At 37.2% G+C, this 26,556-nt stretch overlaps 1 protein-coding gene across 1 annotated transcript in view; it reads left to right on the top strand.

Annotated features, from left to right (window-relative positions):
* POLR3B (RNA polymerase III subunit B) overlaps nucleotides 1–26,556 on the top strand; it is a 72,736-nt gene that overhangs the window by 15,791 nt on the left and 30,389 nt on the right. The window contains exons 10-19 of the mRNA XM_015628557.2: nucleotides 1,182–1,304; nucleotides 2,797–2,913; nucleotides 3,404–3,538; nucleotides 8,530–8,691; nucleotides 11,972–12,172; nucleotides 13,208–13,370; nucleotides 15,353–15,506; nucleotides 16,779–16,853; nucleotides 17,631–17,729; nucleotides 21,282–21,409. Coding sequence (XP_015484043.1) covers nucleotides 1,182–1,304; nucleotides 2,797–2,913; nucleotides 3,404–3,538; nucleotides 8,530–8,691; nucleotides 11,972–12,172; nucleotides 13,208–13,370; nucleotides 15,353–15,506; nucleotides 16,779–16,853; nucleotides 17,631–17,729; nucleotides 21,282–21,409 — 1,357 coding nt within the window. The remainder of the gene's footprint in view (nucleotides 1–1,181; nucleotides 1,305–2,796; nucleotides 2,914–3,403; nucleotides 3,539–8,529; nucleotides 8,692–11,971; nucleotides 12,173–13,207; nucleotides 13,371–15,352; nucleotides 15,507–16,778; nucleotides 16,854–17,630; nucleotides 17,730–21,281; nucleotides 21,410–26,556) is intronic.

The following is a 26,556-nucleotide window of genomic DNA, read 5'->3' as shown; positions in this document are numbered from 1 at the left end:
GTTTTTCAGCACTTTTAATTTCTAATAAACCACAAGGTGAAAAGACAAGAGTTTGAGTTTAAAGGAACTTCAACCACTACTTTGTTCAAAAAGAAAGAAATGAAAGAAAAAAAGAAACTGAATACTTCACAATTAGAGCAACAGTTTTACAAGGGAATGGCGTTAGCTAGGTGTTAAGCAAAGTGACACTCCATGAAGGCAATAAGAAGGGAAGGTATTTCTGCATTTTTGAGGAAAATGTGACTTTTTGGGGTACTGCCAGTTTTTAATGAGAACCAGAATACTAGAGTCTACATAGGCCATTATTTACAATGGTCTTTGTGGCAGGCACTTTGGAGAATAATGTGAATGCAAACGTAACTTCCTCACAAAGTTCTGAGAAACATATTATAACTCAGCCAGAAGAGGTTTAGTGAGATTATTCCATTTCTTGATATGGCAGAGCTCCAGGCAAATGTGTGAAGGGGGGGAGCTTTAGCACCATCTGGAATCCACAAAAGCCTTCACTGCTGGGTGCCACCTTGAAACACTTACTGATACAGAGATTTTTCTAAACCTGTTAAGCGCTTTCTTAGTTTATTAAGCTTTTTCTGCGGTATAAAGTCTAACAAGGTGTCCATGGATCAGTGAAATAATAGAATGTCTTTCAAGTGGAATTGTGTAGTGAAGTCATCTTCTAAATGCAGAGAGCTGCAAAGGGGGTAAATTGTAAACATTTCTCAAATATGATGGGCAACATCACAGTCAACGAAGTTTGCAAAATTGCTTGGGGTAAGAGACTGTGAGTACTTTATCAGAAATTTCACCTTCCTTTCTTTATTGTAGAATCTGACTTGATTTTCATTGTTAAACATTTTGATTTGTTTTTACTCAGGTTTTTTTTTTTTTTCCATAAGGAAAAACCCCACAGAATTTAACTCCTGTCAGTGAAGAAAAGGAAAAAAAAAACCCAAAACGGCTCTCCAAAAAGTGTTGTGTGTTCCTGCTGCTTATCAAGATTTCCATTTAACTTTCTTCCATAGCTGGAATATGTGCTGCCAGTGCCAGATGGCACAGTTTCTTAGAGAAGAACTAGCTCTTGCTTAGTAGTAATGCAGACAAACAATACCAAATTAGCATAAGCAAATGTCAGTGAGTTAACATAAAGCCTGTGTTATTTCTGTCTTTTCTTCTCTTCCTAGGCCATGGGTGTTGAGAGTGACCAGGAGATTGTACAGATGATTGGCACAGAGGAACATGTGATGGCTGCATTTGCTCCTAGCCTGGAAGAATGCCAAAAAGCTCAGATTTTTACACAGATGCAGGTGTGTCTTTTCACATGACCAGAGACCATAAAAATCAAGACAGTGGGAATTGACCACTTTGCTGTGTCAGCAGTGGACATAGACTTTGTGTTTTAAGGTTTGTTTTGGGGGTTTATTTCAAGCTGGGGCTTTTTAAAGCATCAGGACTTGTCAAACGTGAGACTTTTTCTCGTAACCTAACTGGAGAATAAAAAATCAAAGTCAAGCAATGCTTTGTTTTCAGAAGCCCAAGGTTGTGTTTTAATGACATAATCCTGTATATAAAAAGTAGCAATGTCCATAAAATCAGGGATTGAAGACTTTTTTTGAAAAGGAGTTGCATGCCCCATTTTGCAGATGCCCTGTTGATGTGGGTATGACCATTTCACCAGGAGTAGATGTGCTCCTATTCTAATCTCTGGTATGAAGCCTACAGTAGCAGCTACCCTCTGCCCTGCTAAAGACTCTGCAGAATTCTCTTAGCTCATGTACTTTTTTTAGTTAGCCACAACTTAGGCAGTTTTGCTGTGAGGAAATGAGAATATATTAATCTGCTAGAAGAAGCCTTTGGAGATTAATCTTATTTCTGCTATTTCATTGTAAACTTTGTCAAATCATTCTGTGTGTGATGTTTAGTGGTTTAAAGTGAATACCTTTCTGGTTTTCATATTTGGAGGATTTTGAGGGTTCCAGCTAGCTTAAAGATCTCCTAATTCAGAGTCAGATGAGTAAGACGGTGAGCTGGAGCAACACAGAGGAATGTGAAGTATCCAGGAAGTTAGAAAAACAGAAATGCAGAAGTTATTCTGTGCAAGAAATGTCAAATGAAGTTAATAGAGAGAGAGCTCTTTGTGGAAAAGGGTAGCAGATGGAAAGGATAACCTGTCATTTAGTGGAGAGGGTGATTCTTTCACATACCTTCATGGCTTCATTTCCAGGCAGGAACTTCTTGTGTGGACTTGGATAGGTTCTTGACTAATCTAGCTAGGAATTCTGCAGATTGATTGACAACTGGTAGGAGAGTAAGAGTCCACTGCAAGGCACTCCTGGAGACAGACATGGATGCCACACAGTAGCTTTTGGGGATATTAAACAGTGAGTGTCACCTCATGGTTTAATATCTGAATGAAATATAGCAAGTACACAAAAGAACTGAAGGTGAAAATTCTAAATAAAGAACTAGGTATCTTTGGAATTTATTGAATCATTTTTTCTATATATCTGCCATATCCTTTCTTTCAGTATCATAGTAAAGAATTTTCACCCCTTTCCGTTCCAAATGTTACCAACCTGTGATAAACATGTTGTATGCATAGTCAATTGTGTCAATTTTCAGGGTTTTTTTTCTTAGTATCACTTACATCTTTGTTATTTTGCAGTTTCTTTGGTGTTTGTATCATCCATAGCTGGTGAGATTGCACTGGTTGAGGAATACACACATAACTCCACATGTATGTATATTTGTATGGGTTACAACTCTGATATTAACTCAGGTTAATTCCCTCCTTCACAGGCACTGAAGTACATTGGAAACAAAGTACGGAGGCAAAGGATGTGGGGAGGCCCAAAGAAAACAAAGATGGAAGAAGCCCGAGAGCTGCTGGCATCAACCATTCTGACCCATGTGCTTGTATGTGACGTTCTGGGAGTTTATTAAACAGGAATAATCTTGTATGGTTATTTATGGTGTGAGCTTTGTTGGCAGGGAAAAATGTCTTTGATGGCTTTGTAGCTGAGATAAAGTAAATCAACCTCAAAATAAAGGGGAAGACTTGGATTGAGTCAAAAGAAATCTTTGTGAAATACTGTACCGTTGAACTAATCAAACTATACTTTTCTGCATAGCCAGGCAGTATCAGCTGTTAATTCAGAACTTTCATCTCATGACCTATACCTTTATTCTGATTTACTTTCATTTGCTATCTGCTTCAAAGTAACTAATATATATTTTTTTACATTTTTAAAGAAAGTAAAACACTGAAACCCCTTTTGTAGCTCAGTCAGCCCAGATTACTGGTGATTTAAATGGATGTGTTTGTCTGAATGAGAACTAAGTTGCTGATCCTGAAACATTGGTGTGTTTTTGTTTTGATTAGTTTTTTGGGGTTTTTTGTTCACAGGTGAAGGAATTCAATTTTCGTGCTAAGTGCATATACACAGCAGTGATGGTACGCAGAGTGATTTTGGCTCAAGGAGAAAATAAAGTAGATGACAGAGACTATTATGGAAATAAACGTTTGGAGCTGGCAGGGCAGGTGAGTTTTTACTTCAGAGCCAAATGTTTCTGTGTTTTGTAACTGTCTCCTATGAAAAAATGTAGAATAAGGAGTATCCTGTCTTCTCAACTGAAGTGTTTTCCCTCTCATTTTATTTTTGTTGGCTTTTCTGTGTTGACTCATAGATCTCTTCCATGATTGAGATTAATACATTATATCCTCACTTCTGTATTGCCTCTTTATACCAGACAAAGGGACAGAGCAGTGCATATACAGCATCAGTTCTAGTTGTGGCATAATACTATTAATGTCGAGAAGGCAGCAGTAAGAGCTGTCCCCCAGTGTTCCCCTCTAAGCAGCTGGCTAAAGGAATAAACTGGGACAAAGGAGGTGCCTGCATGTCAGGTTCAGGCTGTCCCACTGTGAAGAATCCAGCTTGTGTAACAGCTCACAGAACAGCCACTCAAACCTCCCATAATTTGTTGTCATCTGCCTGTCTGGCCTCTAGAGTAGCATGAGTTAACAAAATGAGTGTCTCAAAGTTAACTTGAGCAACTAATGCAAGTTGATTTGTGGAGTTCTCTGCTTGCAGAATCTTGACACTGGAGGCAGAAGCAATATCAAAGGGCTGTAAAAGAGGGAATGGTTTGAGGTATCTGCCTGGAAGCATCCTTTTGCAGAGAGGGTGGCAGTTCACAGCTATTGGCCAAACTGCATCCTCCTAAGGCAAGAGGAATTGGCCTGTCAGGTGAAAGAACTGCTTGGCTAATATGGATTGAGTTTTATCTTGCCTTGTGTGCTTATTTGGTTAAACAGTTTATATTAAAATGGCTTTCCTGTGTTCAGTACTAATGTAAGTTGGAGTTTCAGTAGTTGGTGTCACTTGTGGTTATTGGTCATGCGTCAGAAATTCAGACAAGTACACAAAATACACTGGATGGCAGAAACTGCATCTCTGCTGCTCACAGCATTTGTATTGGGATTTCTGTTTCCACACACATAACAGTATTTGTTCCTTTTTGTTCCTATCCAGTGGACATTCTCATTTTATTACACTTTTTAAGATGTGTGCTTGCATATTGTTTCATACTCCTCCTTTCAGCCCTGCCCTCTATGTACATATGTGAACACATATACACACAGTGCTATTATTTTAGAGTAAAAACCACATGCTTTGCTTCCTAGTTTCTGAAGTTTAGTCTAGTCCTTAGTTTCTGAAGAAACTCAGATGGTACTCTTGAACACATCTGAGGCACAAATGCAATGAAAAAAATGTTTTTAACTTGTTAGGATAAGAAAATTCTTTCTTCAAATTAATATCTTCACTGTTCATCAGATTTTTACCCTGGTGCTGAGACAGAATATGTTTCTAAAGTGTAAGGAGTAGTAAATGTACAGTAGTGCAACGCTCTAATGGGATAAATATTTTAAGCTGTGATTGATTTCTGCTGTAATATTGCTGTAGTTCAGTATGGATTGTAATCAGTAAAATTAGTTTTTGCTTGGTCATCAGATTGTTCTTATTTAACTTTGAAGGAGTAGGTTTTTTTTTTCCCAGTACTTCTAGAAGCAGAAAGTAGAACAGGTCAAGAATTTTCTACAAGCTGTAAGAGTAAGGCCTCTGCTCACACAGATGTTAACAACCAAAGTTGTTTTAAATTATGTGGGAAAAGGTTTTAAATGTAGAGGATCATCACAACAAAGCCAATGCATATTTTTTCTACATCAAGGAGAACTAGGTATGGGGGTTTTAACGCTTGTTTAAGAATAGTTCTTTCTCTCTTGTGGTATTTTAAATGGTCATTTCAAGCTGAATGGTTGAATTCCCCTCTGCCATTTTTTTGGTGAAATACTATTTTTGTTGGATTGCAGACTAAATAGTGTAGAGTTTTTCCAGTTTCTAGATATTTGTGTTTAGCTAAAATTTGTGTGGATAAAGTGGTTGGTGGTAGTTTGTTTTCATTTTTGTTTTTTTAATGCCAGCATGTTCCTGGAATAAAAATCCTGTTGATTTAAAATCTGAATAAATGGAAAAAAAAAAAAAAAAGAAAAAGATTCCCATGTGAGGAGAAAAACACAGTGGTCTAAACAGTGTAAAGACATAAATGGCATTGTGTTTATAAAAATGTGTGAAAACAATAGCTGCTAATTTCACACCCCATGGGACAAGAGAGTACGAAATGTGCTTTAGCTTTAGATAACAGAGTTGTATCCACTAGCCAAGCTGGTTTACAGAGCTTTCTCTTAGTCTGTCTGCCACTAGAGGCTCGGTAGGCCAGGTGCCAGCTGAGGTGTTAGCAAAACCTACCGATTTCAGGCTTAATCTTTTCACCTACCTTTTCTCTTCCCTTAATGTGTTCATTATTTGCTAAGCATTACTCCGTTCTTTGTCCTCAATTTTTTTATTTTTTTTTTGTTTCTAATGCAGCTTGCTTTGTATGGGTGAGATATGGAACAGCACCAAAATCCGGCACCCTGGAAAGCAAGGGATTTCTACCCTGTGACAAAAGAATACCGCCTTGACTTCAGAGATTGCCTAATCCCAGCTGTTCTGATAATATAATTAAGGCTGCCTAATGTCTTTAATTTTGCAACCAGTTTGTGTGAAAGGGAGAATTTGGCACTCTAAAGGCTTAAACGCTAAATAGCAATCTCAAGGCGCCTAATTAGAATTCTCTGACATTAAGCTAATTGCTGAAACTGTATTTCAGCAGCTTAACTTCTTTATTAATTTTTCTTAGGATTTTCAATGAAAATCAATTGATGAGCTGTCAGTATATTTTTTTCCTTAAATATAATTTGCTCCTTAGTGCTCCTCTCTGAAGAAGGCTGAAAGGCTCTGGACTAACTATGAAATCCATTGAATATTATCAGTGGCATTCCATCCTTTTTCTTTAATCTCTTGCTCTTGACCTAAATAATGTGGTTATTGTGAGATTCTTCTTTGCCAGATAGTCAGAGCTCTTAGAGTCTGTGAGTGAAATTAGCAAAGTCTGAGGCTTTCCAGACTGGCAAATAGTAACAAGTTGGTGTACTTGGGGTGTAACCGACTTTATTAGTTAGAGAAGAGGAAGGATGGTGTGGCTTTACAAACCCCATGGCATATGGAATTCAGAGATTCTTGCAGCTTTTTGATCAAGGAATCAAATATGAAAATGTGTTCTGAGTGATCTTTTCAAGTGTTTAGTTAAGTGTTTAAATCCTGCTCAAAGCTCTTGAGATCAAATGTTTACTGTAGTTAATTTCATAAAAGTTTAGTTCTTAACATGATTGTCATATCAGCCATCTTAAAATGACACATTTCCTCCACTTAACTTTTCCCCTACTTTTGAAATTCTTCCCTTCTAATCTTATTTTTGTGGGCTCCAGTGGGTTCTCCTTCCTAAGACGATGCTTCATAGAAGTTCCTTTTATTTCTTGTGGAAATCTAATTTCAACTAATGGTGAAGTCATGGGTGAGTTGGAGGTGACTTGCAGATGACTGGATTTCTTGTGACAGTGGCGAGAGGGTATAATTTTGTGTCTGTTAATGGTATTACAAACATCAGGTAGGGAAAGAGGGTCTGCAGCACCCTCCTCTCATTCCAAGGTCAGGTCTAAAAAGCCTGTCTGTCCAGACTGGCAATAGGATTCCACTTTTGTCAAGGGTTAGCATAAAGTGCGTGTGGTCACCAGCTTTACAGTGTCATTTGCCAAATGCTTTGGTCAGCCCAGCTGGAACACAGAGGTAGAGGAAAGCAGATGAAAGCTAGCGGTCCATCCTAGGAGAGAAGAATGAGAGTGGTTTACTTTCTTCTTTCCAGAAGGTGCGGAAAGGTGGGGACTATGTCTCATGGAGACAGTTAAAATACAGTTTAATTCTGCATATACAAAAATTGTATGGTACAAATTACTCCAGAATGTCTTAGCTTGTGATGGATGAGCACATAGCTTGTTCTACAATGAGTGCTTTGTAGACTGGGAACTACCATTTCTAGCAGCTGCATTTTTGGTTCTTCTGAAACTTGGAGCTGTTTTAGACTCAAGTCCCAGAACTGGATTGTGAGGCTTTAGAGTTTATATTGCTTACTTGCAAAGCTACTCATTGTGAGCATGAGGTGCAGGTTTAAATGTTTTGGAAAACTATTGCTGTTGCAAGAAGAGGCTGAGCACACTGCAGAAACAAAGCAGATTTGGAGAAAAAATCAGATTACATCTTTGGTAGATGTTTCTTTTTATGGCTATTTTAAGAAATAATTAATATACAAGAAATTATTGTCTTAAAATGCAACACTTTTGACCAGTTCTGTTACTGGGTTCATTTTGGGTTGATTGTTTGGGGTTTTTTTTCGTATTCAGCTGAGTTATGTAGCTTTATTGCCTAAACTGAAGACTTTTTGGGTTGTTGGTTTTTATTTTTTAAGGGAGAGATTTGAAGAGTATTGCACTTTCCAGATAGTAGCAGTTCTAGAAAACAGTGACAGATGTTGAACCAGGTGACCTCTGTGGGTGTAATTAGTTTTCCACAGATTGTGATTAGCAGAAAGTAGCAGGATAAAACTGTGTATGAGTAAGGAAGCTGCCTATGAAACCTGATGTATGTATTAGAGTAAAAACCAGTGTTGCCTCCAAATCTTGTGTGTAATTCAGGGTTGTACATTTAGGGTATTATATCTCTAAAAGAGTTTGTAACTTTAGGGAGGAAGAAGTAAATTAGCTGCATTATAATGTAGCAGATTAGGGAAAATAGTTGGATAGCATAGAGAAATATGGCTGCACTAAAATACTGTGAAGGAAAAGCAAAGCAAAAAGGAGTAAGTGCATAAATGTAGACCATTGTACTTAATTTCTATTATGAAATAAGTTCTCAAATATTGTAACAAGGCAAAAAACTTGGGATAAAATTATCATTTGTGAAACAGAAAAGTTATTTCTACCTGTTAACTGACAAGTAGAAAAGTAGAAATATTAAACTTGTGTCTCCCCTCTCCTTCCCCATTTCCTAGACTTGAAGAAGTATAATTTTTCCCTTAACTGTTTTGCATTTCCAGCTTCTTTCTCTTCTGTTTGAGGATTTGTTCAAAAAATTTAACTCAGAGCTGAAGAAGATTGCTGACCAGGTCATCCCCAAGCAGCGTGCAGCTCAGTTTGATGTCGTGAAGCACATGCGGCAGGACCAGATCACCAATGGCATGGTCAATGCCATCTCCACAGTAAGTATTTCTGTTCTCATTCTAGGATGCAAAGCTTTTCCACCACAGTGAATGATGGAAGTGCATACATTTATTTTTGGTGAACCTTCTGGTTTTGGTTTAAAAAGCAGATCTATTGCATGTTTTTTTATAGATTAAAATTGCAAAATTGCGTCACGGGCAGGGTGTTTGGAATTCACTGAAGAATCAATAATGATCAAGCATCTTTTATTTCAAACTGATGTTTTGGTTTTTGAGAAGGAATGGAAGAAACAGGCAAATTTAAAATAAAAGTGGTCATGGTTGTATTTATCCAACTGACTGTCTTCTAGGTTCTACTTGACTCTGTGTTTTTTTATTATCTGGATTTAGCTGGGGTCAGGTTACATCATTTGTACAAAAGGTTTTTGAAAAACAGCAGGAAAACATCATGAACAAGAGGGGAAGAAAATCCCCTCAACCTCAATTTTGAGCTCTTTGAGGGCAATGCCTTTTTATTTTGAAGCTGCTGGAATGAAAAAATTTGCAGCATAGAAGTTAGTACTTCTGTGCTAATGGTGCTGATCTGTCTAACAGGGAAATCTGCTGCATGCCATAATATCCATGCCATATTATCCTTTAAAAAAAAAAACACCTTATAATTGCCCTTTAAATTTTGTCTTGGTCGGATTTTAGTCTGTTTCCACCTTCTGCTGGAACAGATACTCTCATTCACACCAGTGGACAAGAACAATAATAGATACTAACTTTTTCTTTAACCTCAGACATCTGCAAGAGCAATTTGTGAGTTTGCTCCTGAAATCCAGCTAGTAGCTTGTAAAAGACTTTGAAATGCATGATTGTTAAAAGAAATTAGATTAGACTTAAGTATTGTAGGAGCTGGTAAAAATTGTGGAACTTAATTTTTAATCTTTGGTACTCTTGAGAGGGCTTTTCTGCCTAGCATGAAACTGAGGTTTTTCTTTGGATGTTGTAAACAAATTAACTCCACATACTGCATCCAAAACCACCAACAGCCTGTAACTTACAAATCCCAGTGTTAAAGCTTATCACTGTTTAATTTTATGAGTGCCCCAAATGTAGTTAAATCTCTACAGTGCACATAACCAAAACAATTGACAGATTTGTTGCTCTAAATGCTAGTGCTTTCTTCTAGCTTGTGCCAGTTTTTCCATTTGGACTGACAGAGATAAATCTGCAAATATTCAGTCCATATTCAGTAAAGTCTTCGTTCTTCCTCTATCTTTGGACTTTTTTTTTACTGCCACATAAGCAGTTAAACACCATCTGCTCTTAAGCATTGAAAAATAATTTCTCAGGAACAATGCCCAGTGCACACCATTCAAGAGATTAAGCAAATACCATAAAAACCATTCTTGGAAATGACAATCTCCAATTTCACCAGAATGCTTCAATGGTAGTCTCAAAGAGCATGAAATAACTGAGCAGATTCATAATTACACCAGGAGCATGCAAAAGAATTCATAGCCCTACTGCATCAGCTGTACAGTGGTACTCAGTGATATTTGCTACAGGTCCTCTCCTTACCCTGGAAAAGCCCAGGAAAGAAGGTAGGACAGGCAGTAGTGCCACAAGTCTCATGGACATTCCAGCATCCTAAGAACCACCTGATGCCACTGCGGGGGAAAATTCCCATTCATAAGAGTTCTCAATAGGATGTTCTCAATGGGGATGGTTTCACAACTGCCCTGGCCCCTTTTGGTTTTCTTTTTTTGTGGACAACTTTTGAAAGATGTAGTCTATCCCTTCCAAAGCATAAAGAATATTTTGTATGACTTCCTCAGGCAGTATTTTTATTTTTTCCTAGTCTTTTTGATTTTAGACTCTTCTGGGCAGCAAAGGAGAAACCACATATTTATTTAGCATACAGATGCAATGCTTTCTAGTGTGAAGGAAAACTACTGATTTATTGTATTGTTCCACTTACAGTCTCATAACTCCCAGTCTTTAAAGAATGAAATGGTCAGTGAGAGAACCCTTCCAAAGATGCTGAACAAATGAACAGATTTCTTTTGACTGACTTGCCATTGGGCATAATGTCTTCCCATTTGCTATTACAAATTCGAGATATTTGATAGTCTCCAGTGGAAGCAAATAACAAAGTCATTCGTATGGGTGGTGTTTTCTTCCTGTTGATTACTGAATGGGATTGTGCTGTTAAAAGTGTAAAATAAAAAACCCAAGCAAATCACCCTCTAAAAGGGCTTTGGTGTAGTACAGCAAGCGAGCTTCAAATTATTTGTTATTACTGGTGAGCTGAATTTGGCCAAAATGGTTCAAGAATTAGCAGAATTCTTAGCAGTTCTTGGGACAATGTTATCTTTGGACTGACCAGTAACATGGTGCCTGGAGTAAATAGTATTTCAGACAGAAACTTTCTGTATCCATTGACTCAAGTTCAGAGAACTGGATATGGAATAAATGTCACAAAGGCAAAAATTGTAAAACCAAATTTCAAGATAGCAGTAGAGATTATTAATCTGCTCAGCATAGAATATGTGTCCTGAAATATGCTCTGAGCTCCTCTGTTCTCTTAATTAAAACCACATGTCATGGTGCCAGTGCCAGTCCTGAAACACAAACACTCTGAGATGTGCATGGATCTTGCATTTCATATTTGGTGTAATCCATACAGAGGTTGGGTAGACCTACTCCTCCCACATCTACACACCCACACAGCCACCCACCCACCCACCCACACACACTCTCTTTTCTGGGAAAACACATCAATGAGTCTTTTTCCTCTGGATTCCAAAAACAAAAGGCTTCAAAAAAGTAGAGGGCTTTGATGTCAGACTTCTCCAGCATAAATGTCTGTGTTTTCTACGAAAGTAACTAATCATGGAAAAGGCAAAACTGAAAGCTCGTGGGATCTATTGTAAAAGTGTTAATATCACTCCAAAGACCTTCCTTTCTATTTTAAATACTAAAAAAAAAATCTATAAAAGAAAACCAAAATAATTTGATTTGGCTAAATTTGAGCATTGATTTACCTGTGAGGGACAGATGAAAAAGAATATTTGTGTGAATGAATATGTAATAGCAAAAGTATCCTCTCATGTGAAAGAGCAGTTCTTTTGTTTCAACTTCTATTTAATACTTAGCACAGAAATTCTATAATTAGGAGTTTATAGGCAGATAGTTAAAAACTTTATTTCTATAAATGGGCAACATTTGTTTTGCAAAGCTCCTCAGATAACCATTCTGTCTAGACACTGGACAAAGTTAAGACAAGGACAAGCTGCACAAATTCTTTTGAAACATTAATTTTATTCTACAGGGAAATTGGTCTCTAAAGAGATTCAAGATGGACCGCCAAGGTGTGACACAAGTCTTGTCCCGCTTGTCTTACATATCTGCTCTGGGAATGATGACCAGGATCTCTTCTCAGTTTGAAAAGACAAGGAAAGTGAGTGGTCCTCGATCACTGCAGCCATCTCAGTGGGGGATGCTCTGCCCTTCTGACACTCCTGAAGGAGAGGTAAGGAGTTTCTATTTTGCTTTCTGTGTTTCTTGTCCTGAGGAATGGAGACACTTGAATTTGAAGCAAGTAGTCCTCATCAGAGGAATAGTTCTGATGAGGAGGTTTCTGGAGAGATAAATTATCCTCAGCCTGAAAACACAACTTACTTCTTACATCCCACCTGTTTACATCCTGGTCCTCCTTAATATATTGCCTTTTTTCTCCTGCATAGACTGTCTGGAAGCAGCTCTGAAAGTATTTGGCTATATGAGAATGACATGAACAGGTCACATTTTTGCAGTGGAGCTACTTGTTCTCTTCTGATGAGAGCAGAAAGAGAGGAGTCCTAAACCCCTCTCCCTTTGTTCTGTAACAAACATTCTGTTTTGAAGTTGCAGCATCAACCTGCAATGTTTCTGGAAATATGTACCAGTATTTCTTTAGCCATTAGCTTGAGGAAGAAAACCATCTCTCTACATATTTAAACCAAAAAAGTGATTCTGACAGTTTTTTGTTTTGATTTGCTTTCCTTTTATTTCTTTTTTTTTTTTTTTCTGAATAGAAGATACTCTTGGGGGAGGAACTCTGAACAATTCAATATGAGCTCGTCTCATTAAGTAGTTGAAATAAAGTTACACTGTATAAGAAGATACTTTTTCTTTTAAAAATGTCAATGTGTGTGTTACACAGGATATGTGGAAAATTGATAAATGGACTGATTTTATATTTCCATTATGTTGCTGAGAAGCTGAGGAGAGAAATATAGGGTTATACATGATTGGTTAATTTAAAATATATTTCAGTGCCTGTATTTTTTATTAGCTTGTAAATGCTAAAACATTACATTTCAATGTGATATAGAAAAGCTAACAATTTTTTTCCTCCAAAATTTCAGGGTCATTAATTTGTTTAATTTCTTTCACTTTGTACTTTTATCATCTTTTTGTTTTTGTCAGTCATAAGTACAGTTTGGAGAGGAAAATGCAAGTACGGTAATAACACATAGAAAGAGAAGGAATAAAATTAGTGGGTTTTGGTTTTGTTTTTTCCTAGGCCTGTGGTTTGGTTAAAAATCTTGCCCTCATGACTCATATTACTACGGATATGGAGGATGGCCCAATTATTAGATTAGCCAGTAATCTTGGAGTTGAAGATGTCAACTTGCTCTGCGGTGAAGAACTTTCATACCCAAACGTGTTCCTGGTTTTTCTTAATGGTACGTTACTTTTCAGCAGTCTTGACTCTGATTTGTTGCTGATGGAGAGTTAGGCTTCAGAAACCCTCCAGTAGTTCTTGGAGCACAGTCAACTGCAGATGCTGCTTTCCATGTGCAAATAATTTCCTCTGTAAATATTTTGATAGGGTTGGGCAAAGTAGATGGGCCAGATGATGACACTTAGTTGCATGAAGTTGTCTTCAGAACTCTGACTGCAGATGTGTGTAGCTGGGAAATTGAAGCTTTCTCAAATTTCAGCCCTGTTTTTAAGCCCAGTTGCATAAAGAGGCACAAAAATGTGCACATTCAACTAGAGGTCTGTTTATTTTTGCAGATATTGCCCAAAGGAGGTACCACTCGTAAAGTACTTCTAAAAGAAAATAACTTGAATTTGTAATATTGTAATAAATTTACAAATTCAGATCTTCCTTTACAGGAATTATTTCATTTTCTGTAATCTTTATATGTTTATATATATATATATATTTTCATGCATTTTAAAGTGCCTTTAAAAACAAAAAGGAAACATCAAAATATTGTTTGGGAAGTTCAGCAGTGCTATTCTCTTTAAAACTACCTTTGAAGGAGCATCTTGCTTTGTGTGTGATTAGAAAAATTAGGCCATGGAAAACAGGCCTCTCTTGTTAAAGGGATGGATTGGCACACGTGCTTTGCATCTGCACGTTCATATTTCTTTTACAACTGATCTGTTAACATTTCTAAAACAACAGGTACTATGGTGTCAGATTTCAAAATACTGACATTTTTATAACTATAACTCTGACTTCAAAGTAGCCTTTTGTCAGCAGCATCCGCTTCCAGGGACCAGTGTGTAATGTCTGCCACCATGAATAAGTTCTTCATTTACCCTTGAATTAAAGAGCAGTTGTTCTTCAACCCTGTCTTTTCCCAATAACATTAGAGCAACACTAGACTGAACTGCATTCCTTTGCTTTGCTTTTCTGTAGCAGTGTGTTGAAGATAAGGTTCAGTGAAACCACATGCACTCTCTTCTGTCTTGTTTTATGGTCCGAAGACGAGTGCAGTGCCAAAATATTGGACTGTTCCTTCACAAGCTCGGTTTGCAATACGGAACAAGATAGTACTTACCCAAATGTAGATGAATTAGTACTAAGTGAGGCAAGCCAAGTTGCTGTTCAGTCCAGTGGCTTGTGGGTTTAATCCATAAAAAATTCAAACTTGTGGACTTAGTCCTGATTTAAACTTATGACTTAAGAAGGCAGATAATCTGTTAAGTACAAGTTCTTTAAGCTGTAAAAACCTTTCTGTTGTCTTATAAATTCCTTAAATATCATCCTTTGTCTTCTCCTTTAAAATTTTTAAAATATGACTCTTTAAATGTTTATTTTATATATTAAGATTGCTTTGGGCAGGTGACTCTTTAAATGAATTTTGCTCTCTTGTTTGTTCATTATGCATCAGAAGATAAAAGTATGAGCTGAAGTGCCCTGCCAAGATAGCTGAGTTGAGCTAAGTACCTGAAAGAGAAATTCTGGTGCTGATGTGAGTGATCACATATATCAAAATATCAGGACTTTAAAATTTCTGACAAGGCAGGAGGGCCGTTCCTTAGTCTGTTCTTGGAAACTTTGAATCCATTTCAGTACAGTTGAAATTGCAGACTTCAGAGTTGCTAACTTGTGCAGCAACTGATGAATGGGCACCTGAGCAGAAACATACTTGAAGAAAGATGGAAGAAACACATCATTTGGTTTCTCAGGCTCTTTGGAAGCATGCAGGTAGATGACTTGTGAAATTCTGACCATTTTGAATCGAAAGGGAAAAAGAGCCAATTCTTATTCACCTTAGAGAAGGGAGATCAAATTAACCACCCTAAACTAGGCACATTCAGATTATTTGCAAGAAGCAGGAAGTACTATGCATGCCACACATGATCAGAATTTGTAAATTGTTTTGGATGTGCTAAGGATGCACCAGGTATTTATTCTCTCTCTGAACAGGTAACATCCTTGGAGTCATACGTGATCACCAGAAATTAGTCAACACCTTTCGGATCTTGCGTCGAGCGGGTTATATCAATGAATTCGTTTCCATCTCTACAAATCTGTCTGACAGATGTGTCTACATTTCCTCTGATGGAGGAAGATTGTGCAGGTAAACTTCTTATCAGAATTACCTCACTACTGAACTGGCTATAAACACTGTTCTATGCTGGGCTAAGACTTTCATGGGAGCAGATTTAAACAAATTTAAACAAGTTCAGTAAGACTTGAGCATCTCTTTTCTCCTTAAATAGCCGTCATTCAAAACAGGCAGGGGTTGGAAGAGGCAGAATGGGTTAATGAATATATACATATTTTAGCATTAACTGGCTGTGTGCATATTCTGTGTGCACTCAAACAAAGCAGCAGTCACAACTACTGGTGGTATTCCGCTTTATTCATTATTTGAATCTCAGAGCATGTTGAATGCAGACTGTGGCATGTCAGAGGCTCCAAAATAGTAAATGTACAAACCATCAGTAAATCATACCTGGTCAAGGGATCCAGAGTAGTGGCATATTCAGTGGCAGAGAAATCACTTTTCCAGTCAGGGCTAATATGTATAGTTTGAGAGATGTGAGTAAAGCTTTAAATTTTTAAAATAAAAGCAAGGGAAATCATGTGGATTTGCAAGGCTTTACCAAGTTTGCTTTGTAGCACCCCTCACCCTGCAATTGTTCAGATATCCCTATTAACCATTTAAAAGTGCTTATTAGTCTTCTAACAGTTATTTAGACTTCAGAGGGGACTCCACAAGTATCTTGTAGCTATTTGCTGCTGTTTATCAAAGCAACTTGTCCAAATAGCAACAGCCCTTGACGTTGCCTTCTTACATGCCATCCTTTGTGTCAGTGTTTTTGTGTGGTAGGGAAGCCTTCAGAGATCCATGTGCTGTTGAAATTTATGGATTCATCAGAGATCACCCACAGTAAATGCCTGTACTTTACAGCATGTAGGCAATTGCAAAATGCAACTTTGCATGTGGACACATGAGCACAAACTGTTCACTTAGTGTCCTGTAAAATCCCTGCAGTAACCAAGGTACTAAATGCTGTTCTTAGCTTTGTAGTTGGGGAAATCTCAAATCTTTTCAAGCCAACATCAAAATCTGTAGGAAAAACTTAAAAAATTTTAGTTGAATGATTTAAATGGGAAAGAATGGCTTTCACCTCAAAATGTAAATCTTGATTTTTCTGATACACATTTTAAATAAATAGTTACTGATTTTATTTATGTGGTTTTATCAGTTAAAGGCCAATAAATTTTAGTAACAGTTTACAGAATAGGTTGTGCATAGGCAGCGTTCTTAGTGTAAGTATAAATTAAGTTACCTGTTTAAGTATTTGCTATGGCAATCTTTTTTTTTGATATATATCTATTTCAGGCCTTACATAATTGTCAAGAAGCAGAAACCTGCAGTTACAAACAAGCATATGGAAGAACTGGCTCAGGGATGCAGGTACACAATTCAAGTAGACCATACTAATTTTCACCAATTAAATACTGTGTGAAGGTGCTTCAGTCAGTCAATATTTCACAATCTCGGGGTTAGCTAATTAGAGAAGTCTGCTCTCCTGTATAAATTCATAATCTCTCTACTGGAGATTTTCTGTTTAAAGTCAAATTAAGGCTTGTGTTCTTATTTTGTTACTGCTGTGAGATTTGGTGAGTATACAGAATAAATACATCTCACAGCTTCATCTTTCTGCAAGTGGAAGGTTTGAGGCAGTATCATCCTTCTCCTGATTGAAAAATCAAATAGCTCACAGGAGTATCAACTTAACCACCCTAAACTAGGCACATTCAGAGTTTTTTTAAAAGTTTTCAAAGTTTCTGCAAATTCTTAGTTTATATATTTTTTTTTAAAAAATGCCACACTTACACAAAGGCATTTAAATTTAGCTCTAATTAAATTTCACAAAACTATCACAAAAACGTACATGATTATCCTTATATTTGCCTACATTTACAGTGATGATGAGGACATATGGGAAGATTTTATTTAGTTGTTCAAGTAAGTAACATTCATCTGTGAGACTGAAGCAGTGAGTGGGCAACAGGATTAATTAAAAAACCACATTTTTTATCAATATGTAATATGCACAGAACTTTACATGTAGAAGTATTTATCTGGCTTAACTTTACATATTACAGTCCTTTAATATAGATACTAAGTACTTTATGTTTGCAGAAATATAAGACAGTACTTCTAGTGTAATTTTTAATTTATCTTTAGGAATTTTGAAGACTTCTTGCATGAAGGCCTTGTTGAGTATTTGGATGTGAATGAAGAAAATGACTGTAACATTGCCCTGTATGAAAATACAATCAATAAGTAAGTATGCATTCAGTAACTGGTATGGGAAAATCTTTCATAGGGTGACTCTCTGAAATGGAAATATATAAATAATGTTACTATTTTCACATGTACACACTGCTCCCTTGCTAATGGTTGAAACTACTCCAAATGAAAGCTAGAAAAAAATGAAATGAAAAATGAAAGAAAGAAATCTGTCTGCACACATCCTAAATTATCCATGGGAAGTTACTAAAAATTGTTTAGATTTTGGGAGATTTGTTCTTGCTACTGACTCTCAAAAATACTAAATACTTAAAGGTATATCCTTTCTTTCTCTGGATGTGGCTTTTTTTTTTTTTTTTTGTTCTGATCATTGGGCTGCTCATCATAAATAATTTTACCCAACAGATGTCCAGAAGACAAATGGTTCCACGTGTTGTTTGATTAACTTAGCATATCATGATTATTTAGAAATTTATTTTCTGGCTATACAGGGACTCTAGACACCCACCTTACAGTAAATGGAGTGCTGGGATGAAACCTTCCCTTTGACTTTTGGATGTATAATAGGTCCTGGTAAAAATGTCTGTATCATTATGTGTATTTTTTACCACACATCTTAAAAGCATTTTTGATATGTGATTTTAATTCAGAAATATTTCCAGATCTGTTATGTTTTCCACATATTTGAAGGACCTGCTGCAATTTTTTTTACCCTTGTCTTCTGACTGTGATTAAAGAGCCCACATTAAAGGAAGGATTCTTTTAAATTTTTAAGTCCTCCTATCTTTTTACTGGTTTTTAATGTTTCTCTGACAATATCCTGTGAACTGAAGGCTGAATATGAAATGCTAGAAGTTATCTCTGTGAAATGTTTGATCAGTAGATTTATGCAGAAAATTCTTTTTCCAAATAATCTCTCGTGCTCAAGTATTCCTGCAAGCTAATAGAAATACATCATTGATTTCAGTGGAGCTGGGTGAGCCCTTCAATTATCTTTAACCTTTGCTAAATGTAATGCATTAACTCTGCTAATTAAATTGCATTGCTCCTACCCAGGCTTTTGAAGACTTTATCACTTTAAGAAATTACTCTTGCATGCTCTTGACTGAGTTCTGTATACATGAGCAAAGAAGAGCACACACAATTGCTGTCATTTGTGCCAAAATTAAATAACTTCCACAAAGCAACGGAGCTGAAAATTTAAGTTACAGGACAACTGACTCAGCTAGGAAGGTTAATGGGAATGTATCACATGAAATCATTGTTTAGTCCAAAAGAGGAGGAGAAAGTGACCTTCCAATGGACCAGTGTGAGGAAAGGACACCACAACAACTGCCAGGAAGCTCAGAAGATTCTTATATTGTCCATCAATTGTTCTGAGTTTGGCTTCAATGCTAACAGTGGCTAACAGTGCCATAAGTATCTGAGCTTGCATTCTATGAGCACATTGCTCCTTGTGTTTGGTAATGGTACTCCCTACATCCTGAATAGTTGATTTGTGTAACCCCTTTCCCCAGATGATCATCTTTCATTTTAAATGGTGTGACTATGTTGGTACAGCTTATTCTGGTAGTTCAACTGATACAACCCACTATCTGAAATATCCCACTAACATTCCTACTTTTGTAATATAAATTCTTCTTTTAGCTACAGTATCCTCTCTTTATCTTTCCAATCCTATTAGAGGGGTTTTTTTTGGAGCATTTGCCTCTAATGTGTTCAGTTTCTTCCTTAAACATTTGTAACTCTGCTTTTAAAACTCACAAGGTTGCTTTTCCTTTCTTGGGCCTGGTTCTGGCAGTGGCATTTTTGACCTGCAGAAACTGTAAGGTTTGAAGGTCTCCCATTAGCACTCTGGAATACTTCATAAGGTAGTAGAACCTGTGTAGGTTGCATCATCTTTGTTTGAAATAGGATTCACCTCACTGGAAGAAGACATTTTGTTGAACACCCTATATGCAAACGTTTATCTACTTCTAAGCACTTGTACCCTCTGAAGAAATTTGCAGACTTCACTATCAGTAAGTCTCAAGCCTCTGGTTTTATTGTTTGAAAAGTGTCAGCAGTTCTGTGAAGCTCTGCAGAATGGAGGAGGAGTCTCTGCTTTAAGTTTGATTCTGGCTCTTGAGACCATTTTGCAATTACTTGACTGCAGTTTGGATTCACCTATTAGTATTTTCTTAAGACAGGCTTTAGACAATATTGCTGCTTTTTTATCAAGTGGAGAAAAATAGTGGCTGTGCTTTGGTCAGCAGGTAATTTTTAGGTTGTTCAGGTGTATTTGTGATTTATAAAGATTTCTAGGACTGATAGATAGCTTCATTGGCTTAATCCTCAGGATTTCCAGGTCTGGTTTTTTTTTCAGATTTCATTATTCTTCCAGTAGTACATATATTGTTTATCTAAGTTTCTGCTGGCACTTGTCTTCAGTCTGTTTGTGCTTGTGGGTAATTCCTTAGCCTTTTTTAACTTATGGTGCTTGGCTGTCTTTTGAGTGTTGCCATAATAAAGACTTTTCTGTCACTTCCTTGGCAAGATCCTAAAGTTTAGTAATCAAATTAATTTATTTCAATAATTAAAGTCTTCCAAAAGACTTCCAAGAGAAGTCAAACATGAGATGAGATTTTCAGAATGCATTGGGTTTAGATGTCTGGGAGAAGCAATATATGCATAAACCCAAGCTCTATGTAATAAATCCAGGAAAGATAGGCTTTGAATAGGTTTAGTTATAATCATCTGTATTTCATAATTCCCCACTTCCTAATTACTTATCTTGATTTAAATTCCTATCTGCTCCAGCCAAGCATTATTGTACACTTCATTCTTAGTTATTAGTCTCTCCACTTGCATCCCAAAATGTGCTATGATTTGTCTTTGTTGAGCATAGACTTTCTCTTCTGAAGCTCATGCCAGATAGAACAAATTGTCTCTGTCTTTACTCCTTTTCCCTGGCTTTTTACTTCTCATGAGTATTGTCTTTTAACAACATAATCACTTCCAAAATATTTGCAGAGCTTTTCAAAATAGTGTTGTATTATGTCATGTACCTATGGCATTGGATCTGGTTTGGAGACAGATGTTTTCTCTTTAACTGATACAGCTGACCCTGGAAAACTAAAACAGTTTTTTTAATACCTGAATCTGTTGTGCTCTTCCTTCTTCCATCTCCCCAGTGGATTTCTGGATCTCTGAGATTAGTGATTTGATGAGGAGGGCTCTCATTACATGAGAAGACTTTCCTTAAGGCATTTTGGGTCTTACTGTATAAACTGATGTTTTATTGTCTTACTGAGCTCCCTCAGGTTGTCATTATCTGGAGGCTATTCCTCCGTTACGGAATTTCATAAACCCTGATTTATTTCTCCTTTGTTTCTTTTCATGTGGAAACAAAGCCAAAATAAAGTTGTTGGGTTTTAGTAATAAAAATAAAAATCCTGTAGTGAATCAATGTTTTGAGGTCCTACTGACTTACATTCTCCTGAACAGAATTGAATTTAAAGTGTTATGAGATACTGCTAAATTAAAAAAATTCTACTGATGTTGTTTGTTCACAAGCCTGCCATAATTTGTACTCTTTCTTTTAAGAGATACAACCCATTTGGAGATAGAACCTTTCACGCTTCTGGGTGTCTGTGCTGGGCTGATTCCATATCCTCACCACAACCAGTCCCCAAGAAACACTTACCAGTGTGCCATGGGGAAACAAGCCATGGGTAAGACTTCACTTTTTATTCCTCTTTGAAGTGTTATTTGTTTTTGAAGCTGTGTAGCAAAAGTGACAAAGAAAAAATCTTTCTTTCCTGGTTCACATAAAAGCTTTGCTAGGAAATGTTACAGAGCACTTCTTTTTGCTTTGAGAAAAAAAAGAATTTACCTCTGAAACTTGGAAAGATTAATGTGAAAAAAATACCAGTTTTATTTAAGACTATATCTGCAGTTCTTAACACTTAAAAGAAAATTTCAATAAACTGGGACATTTTCACATTTTATATTGTGTTTTATTGGAAATCATCATAACTTTCAAATTTTCAGCATATCTGCAGGATTGGCAGAGGGGCTTTTTTTCTCTGTATGCTGCCATGTGTGTGTTTCCAGACAAAAAAGAGTTAAAAAGTGTTCTCACAAAGAGAGACAGAGCACAGATTGAGGAGCATTTCCTTGACTGGTTGAGTAATTGTCATAAAAATAAATATATCAATAGTTAACATTTACATGAGAGAGCAAGAAGAATCAAGTGTGAAAGAGAGTGGTTAGTTATTTGAACACTTTCCACAGCCATGGTTTAGATTTTGTGCTTTTGTTGTTTTGGATGAAGAGGGTGAGTACTGAAACAAAATCAATTTTCTAATTACTTACTATTTCATTTGACAGTGTCATATCTGGTCATTAAAACCCAACTGTTTTGTAAATTTGCTGCTGGGGGTAATTGACAGCAGTGAAGTTCTAATCCTTTCTTTAATACTCAGAGAAACCAGCATTAAAGTGTCCAAGTCTATGGCCTGTGATTGAGGCAGAGGAGCCTGAGCAGTCATACATCAATTCAGACAGCTGCATTCAGACTGGTGCTTTACCGGCTGGTTTCATGGCTTGTATTGATGGCTTGCTTGCAAGTTGGGAGCTACAGTAGCACAACTCTGTCTCATGAAGAAACTGCCACTTCAGTTAGGTTTACCAAACCATTTATTTTGTGCTGTGTGTTCAAAGCTGAAACACTGCACCTTTTGTGAGACTTCTCCAGCAGAATTAATAGCAAAGTAACTGCCTTATGCTGAACTGTCATGTTGAGCACATGAAAACAGAAAATAGCAAGATGCATGTTCTCTATTTAAATTTTAAAAAAGAGAAAGGGTGGGTGGGTGGAAAGAGGAGCAATGCAATCTTTTTCCTTACAGTTCTCCCCCATCCCATTATCTTTCCCCCACCCCTGAGTCTCTATTTTATGACTATTAGTCTCAGAAGGTTTGGTTAGTTACCACACACAGTTAAGCAGGATCAGTGTGTACAGAAAGCCAATTCAGTATCTGTGGAGTTCTTTTGTAGTTTTCTGTGTGAAGGTTTTTTTCCCCGTTTTGTTTTGAGTGTCATTTGCAATTCATTGTCTGTGTTTTCTGAGGTTGGTGTATTCAGCTGCTTTGACCCTAGGTCTTGCACATTTAGCTCCTTGGATACAATCCTCTGACGTTCCTGCTGACGCTAGGAACACAAAAGCCATTGAATATCTCGAGCAATAAAAAAAAGCCTTTGTTTCAGTTTGTTATGACAAAACACCTGACTCAAAGAAAAAGCAGCTAGATAAAAGTAAATTTTAAAAGTTGGCACATGACTTGAGCTATATTTTGCTCTTCTGAAGTACCTGCAAACACCTGAAGCTTTTTGTAATAACTGCTTAAAAAGAAGCCACCATAAGTGGCAATATGTGGAGCAGAGATGTTTCTCTACGTTTATTGATCAGATGAGACCTAGAGGGTATTCCCCCCATTACATTCCATTGCACATACTTTGTTCTGTTTATTTTTGTGAAGAGATGTGATATAGTGCTTCAAACCCCAACCTTTAAGTAACCAGCCACCTTTAGTGCTTTCTTTCTCCATGCTGAAATTGCAGAGCAGCTTCTCATCCAGCACTGCCATGTGGAAAGTCTCATGTCCAAGTTCCCTGTGTCACTCCCTTGACTGTCAAAACCTGGGGCAGTGAAGGGAGCTCAGGGTTCAGACTGGGAGAGGAGAGCCTTGTGCTTGTCAACACTGACCCACCCCCTCTGACCACATCACAGCTGCTGTGCCACAGCTTTGGACAATCTTCTCTTTTTTAAGTCTCTTTTTTAAGCAACATCAAGCTGAGGAAAGGCATGAAAGCACAAGTAAGCGGAGAGTGGACATCAGAGATTGCAGTGAGGTCTGTAATCCAGTGTCCCTGACAAGTCTTAGGTCCTAAAATAGTAATGTTTCTTCTGGAGAGCATTACATGCCCTGAAAAATACCTCCCTTTCAGGGGTTGATGAGTCATCTTGTTGGAGGACTAGAGCTGCACTTAATGACCAAACTGGATTTCAGTAAAATGAAATTGAAATTAAGCCACTCACTTTCAGCACAGATTATTTACCATATGTTGCAGGTTGAACTGTAAGACTGAAAGGAAGTTAGGTGGTAAATACAACAGCGGCTGCAAAGACCTCAGTTGAATGTTGACACTTCAGTGCAAGGTTAACAGTTGTACCTTAAAATCTCAGAAGTACTTAAGATGAAAATACAAGAGTCTGTACTGTTTGCATTTCATATGTTGGTAAAATGATGCTTAAGAGGATCAAAGGCTTCTACAGTTACAGAAATAGCTCTAAACCGGACTTTTTAATTCCATTAAGATGTAAAAAACCAGTCAGTTTTACACATTGTACATCTGTGACTGTGTAAAAGCCTAATAAGAAGAATGAAAACATACAGTTTTCCTGCCAGTAATCCCCATATTGCACATGCCCATGTGCTACTGTGTAAGTGATGGTGTGGGTACACAAAGCAAGCTGTACAATCACAGCCCAACTGTGCACTGCAGTTTCAACCCAAATGAACTCAAGTGCTGAGTAAGGAAATGAAGGTTTGGGTGTTGACTGTTACTTTAACCTCTGAAAGAAAAGGAAGGGCACAGATGTTGGTGGGTGAGAGCTTTGATGTAGAAGCTTATCATGAAGCAAAAACTTTTATATTACAAAAAAAGCTTCTTACTGTATGATGTACTTTCTGCTTTGCTTCTGTGAAGTAGCAAAGTCCTTTATCTACTGCTCTGCCTTGTACTATAGCCACCTGAACGTGTTAAAATTGAGTTAAGAGGATAAATATGCTTCAAGGAACTGAGTGCTGGGGGGTTTAGACAGTTGTGAAAGCTCTTCGGTGGACTGAGAGTTGGAGTCCTCCCAAATTTTGTACAGCTAGCCCAGGGGCACAGAATCTAAACAAACCTCAAAGCAAAACCAGCTTTTGCTGGTCATCACAGCTGGATCTGGATGTGCTGTGGCTGCAGCTCTGTTCTGCCACTGCTCTTTGAGGAGTGTTTGTGCTCTGTGACACAACCTCATTTTGACACCTCTCCTCTCGTTAGTTGTAGGCACAGAAGTGCTGAGGCAGAAATGAGCTCTCCCCCCCGACACCCCCCCACAATTTACTCATAATCTTTTAACCCACTCCTTAATCTTTCTACTGTGAAAAGAGTATTTCTAATACTTAACATCCAGATCACTTAATGTGCATACGGTGACAATCTGTCTGAGTTGGAGCCCCCTCCGCAAGGCTTATCACAGCTTTTAAAAAATATACTTCTTGCTCTCTTGCTTTGTGCTCACATAAAAGGACAGAATCATAGAAAATCCATGGTGAAAACAGGGGAAATAGAGAATTACAGCAATTCTTTTCTTGGCATGTGCAATAATAGCCCTTTTGACTCAAGCAGATTGATTTCTGTATCCTTGTTAATTTTGATTGTACAGTTTAATGTTGTTGTAAGTGATACACCAGAGAATTGGATTAATGCTTATTTTAGCTGGCTGTGTGTTCTGGTGAATTCTCAAAATTTTCAGCATCAGAATAACAATGCCTCATTTATGCTAAATATCAGTAGGTAGTGTTTTTATAGTGATTATTTCACACTAAAGGATACTCAAATGATACTTAAAAAGAAAAAAACAAACCTGTCAGGAAACAGAAAAAAAAAAAAAAGAAGGAATGCACACGTGCATTCACAATATATCAAGTACTGAGAAAAGCAAGAAAATGATCTTTGTTGTATCCAGGTCAACCTTGTGTGTTTTGCTTTAACCAGGGCTAATTACCAATGAAAAAAATCGGTTCTTGCTGTTGGGGTAATTATAAATGCAAGTCATTGTGAGCAGGGTTTGTTATGGTGAACTTTAATTATACTTTACTTTTGCTTGGTTGTTTGGCTAGAGCAAACAAGGGCTCTGTTCTTTCAGAGAGAAAACAGAAATAAAGCTAGTGACTTCTTTCATTTCAGCACCCACACAGAGGGCACGTCCCAACACACCAGTCCTCTGCAGAGAGCTGCTGCTTTATTTTAAATAAGCAGATTGTGGTTTCAGGCTGTGGTTTGTTAGCCCAGTTTAGAGAAAGCATTATTTGTATAACCCTTAATTCCTAGCAATTAGGAATAATATTGCTGATATTATGGCATGTTTTTTGGCTAATTTATTTCATTTGTGCTCTGCAATCACTCTCTAGTCAGTTTCTTCCCTGCCCTATAGCATATATGTCATTGATATATATGTATATGTTTTCAATTTGATACAGCATTCATCTCCTGAAGAATAGCCTGAATATAGTTTATTACTGAGGCTCAGAATCTCAGTAATGTCAGTTGCTTCTGGCTCCCAGGCAGTAGCAGTTCTGTTAGGCATATCTGAACCTCTGATAAAACTTCCAGTTTTGGAATACGTGAAACATCTGAAGAGAAATCATTTGCATTACCTGAAATAAGTAAAAATGTCATCTGAAATCCTTGATATATAGAGGACTTCCACAGATTGTCACTGGGGTGTAAAGGACACCCTTACAGTGTGAAAGATAAAATTGGTGCTCCAGACTTCATCCTGTCTAACCAGTGAACCATAGCAGGTATAGCATATAAAGATATCAGTGAAGAAGAAAATTGCAAGCAGTTTGAAAGTTAAGTTTGGCATGATTTTCCCTTGGAAAAGTTTCTCTCAACGTCAGGAAAATGTACCTAAAACATTTAAACTGTGCTTCACTGCAGCCTATTCTGAAAGCACACAAATTCTAGATGCAGAGGGGAATAATGGTCTAAACCTCTTAAGTTTTTAATTTGGAAATATATTTTCCTATCTGTAGACTGGGAA

This window comes from Parus major, chromosome 1A, assembly GCF_001522545.3.
Source record: "Parus major isolate Abel chromosome 1A, Parus_major1.1, whole genome shotgun sequence".
Lineage (NCBI taxonomy): Eukaryota > Metazoa > Chordata > Aves > Passeriformes > Paridae > Parus > Parus major.
Note: the sequence above shows the minus strand (reverse complement) of the source record. Positions and strands in the feature narration are given on the sequence as shown.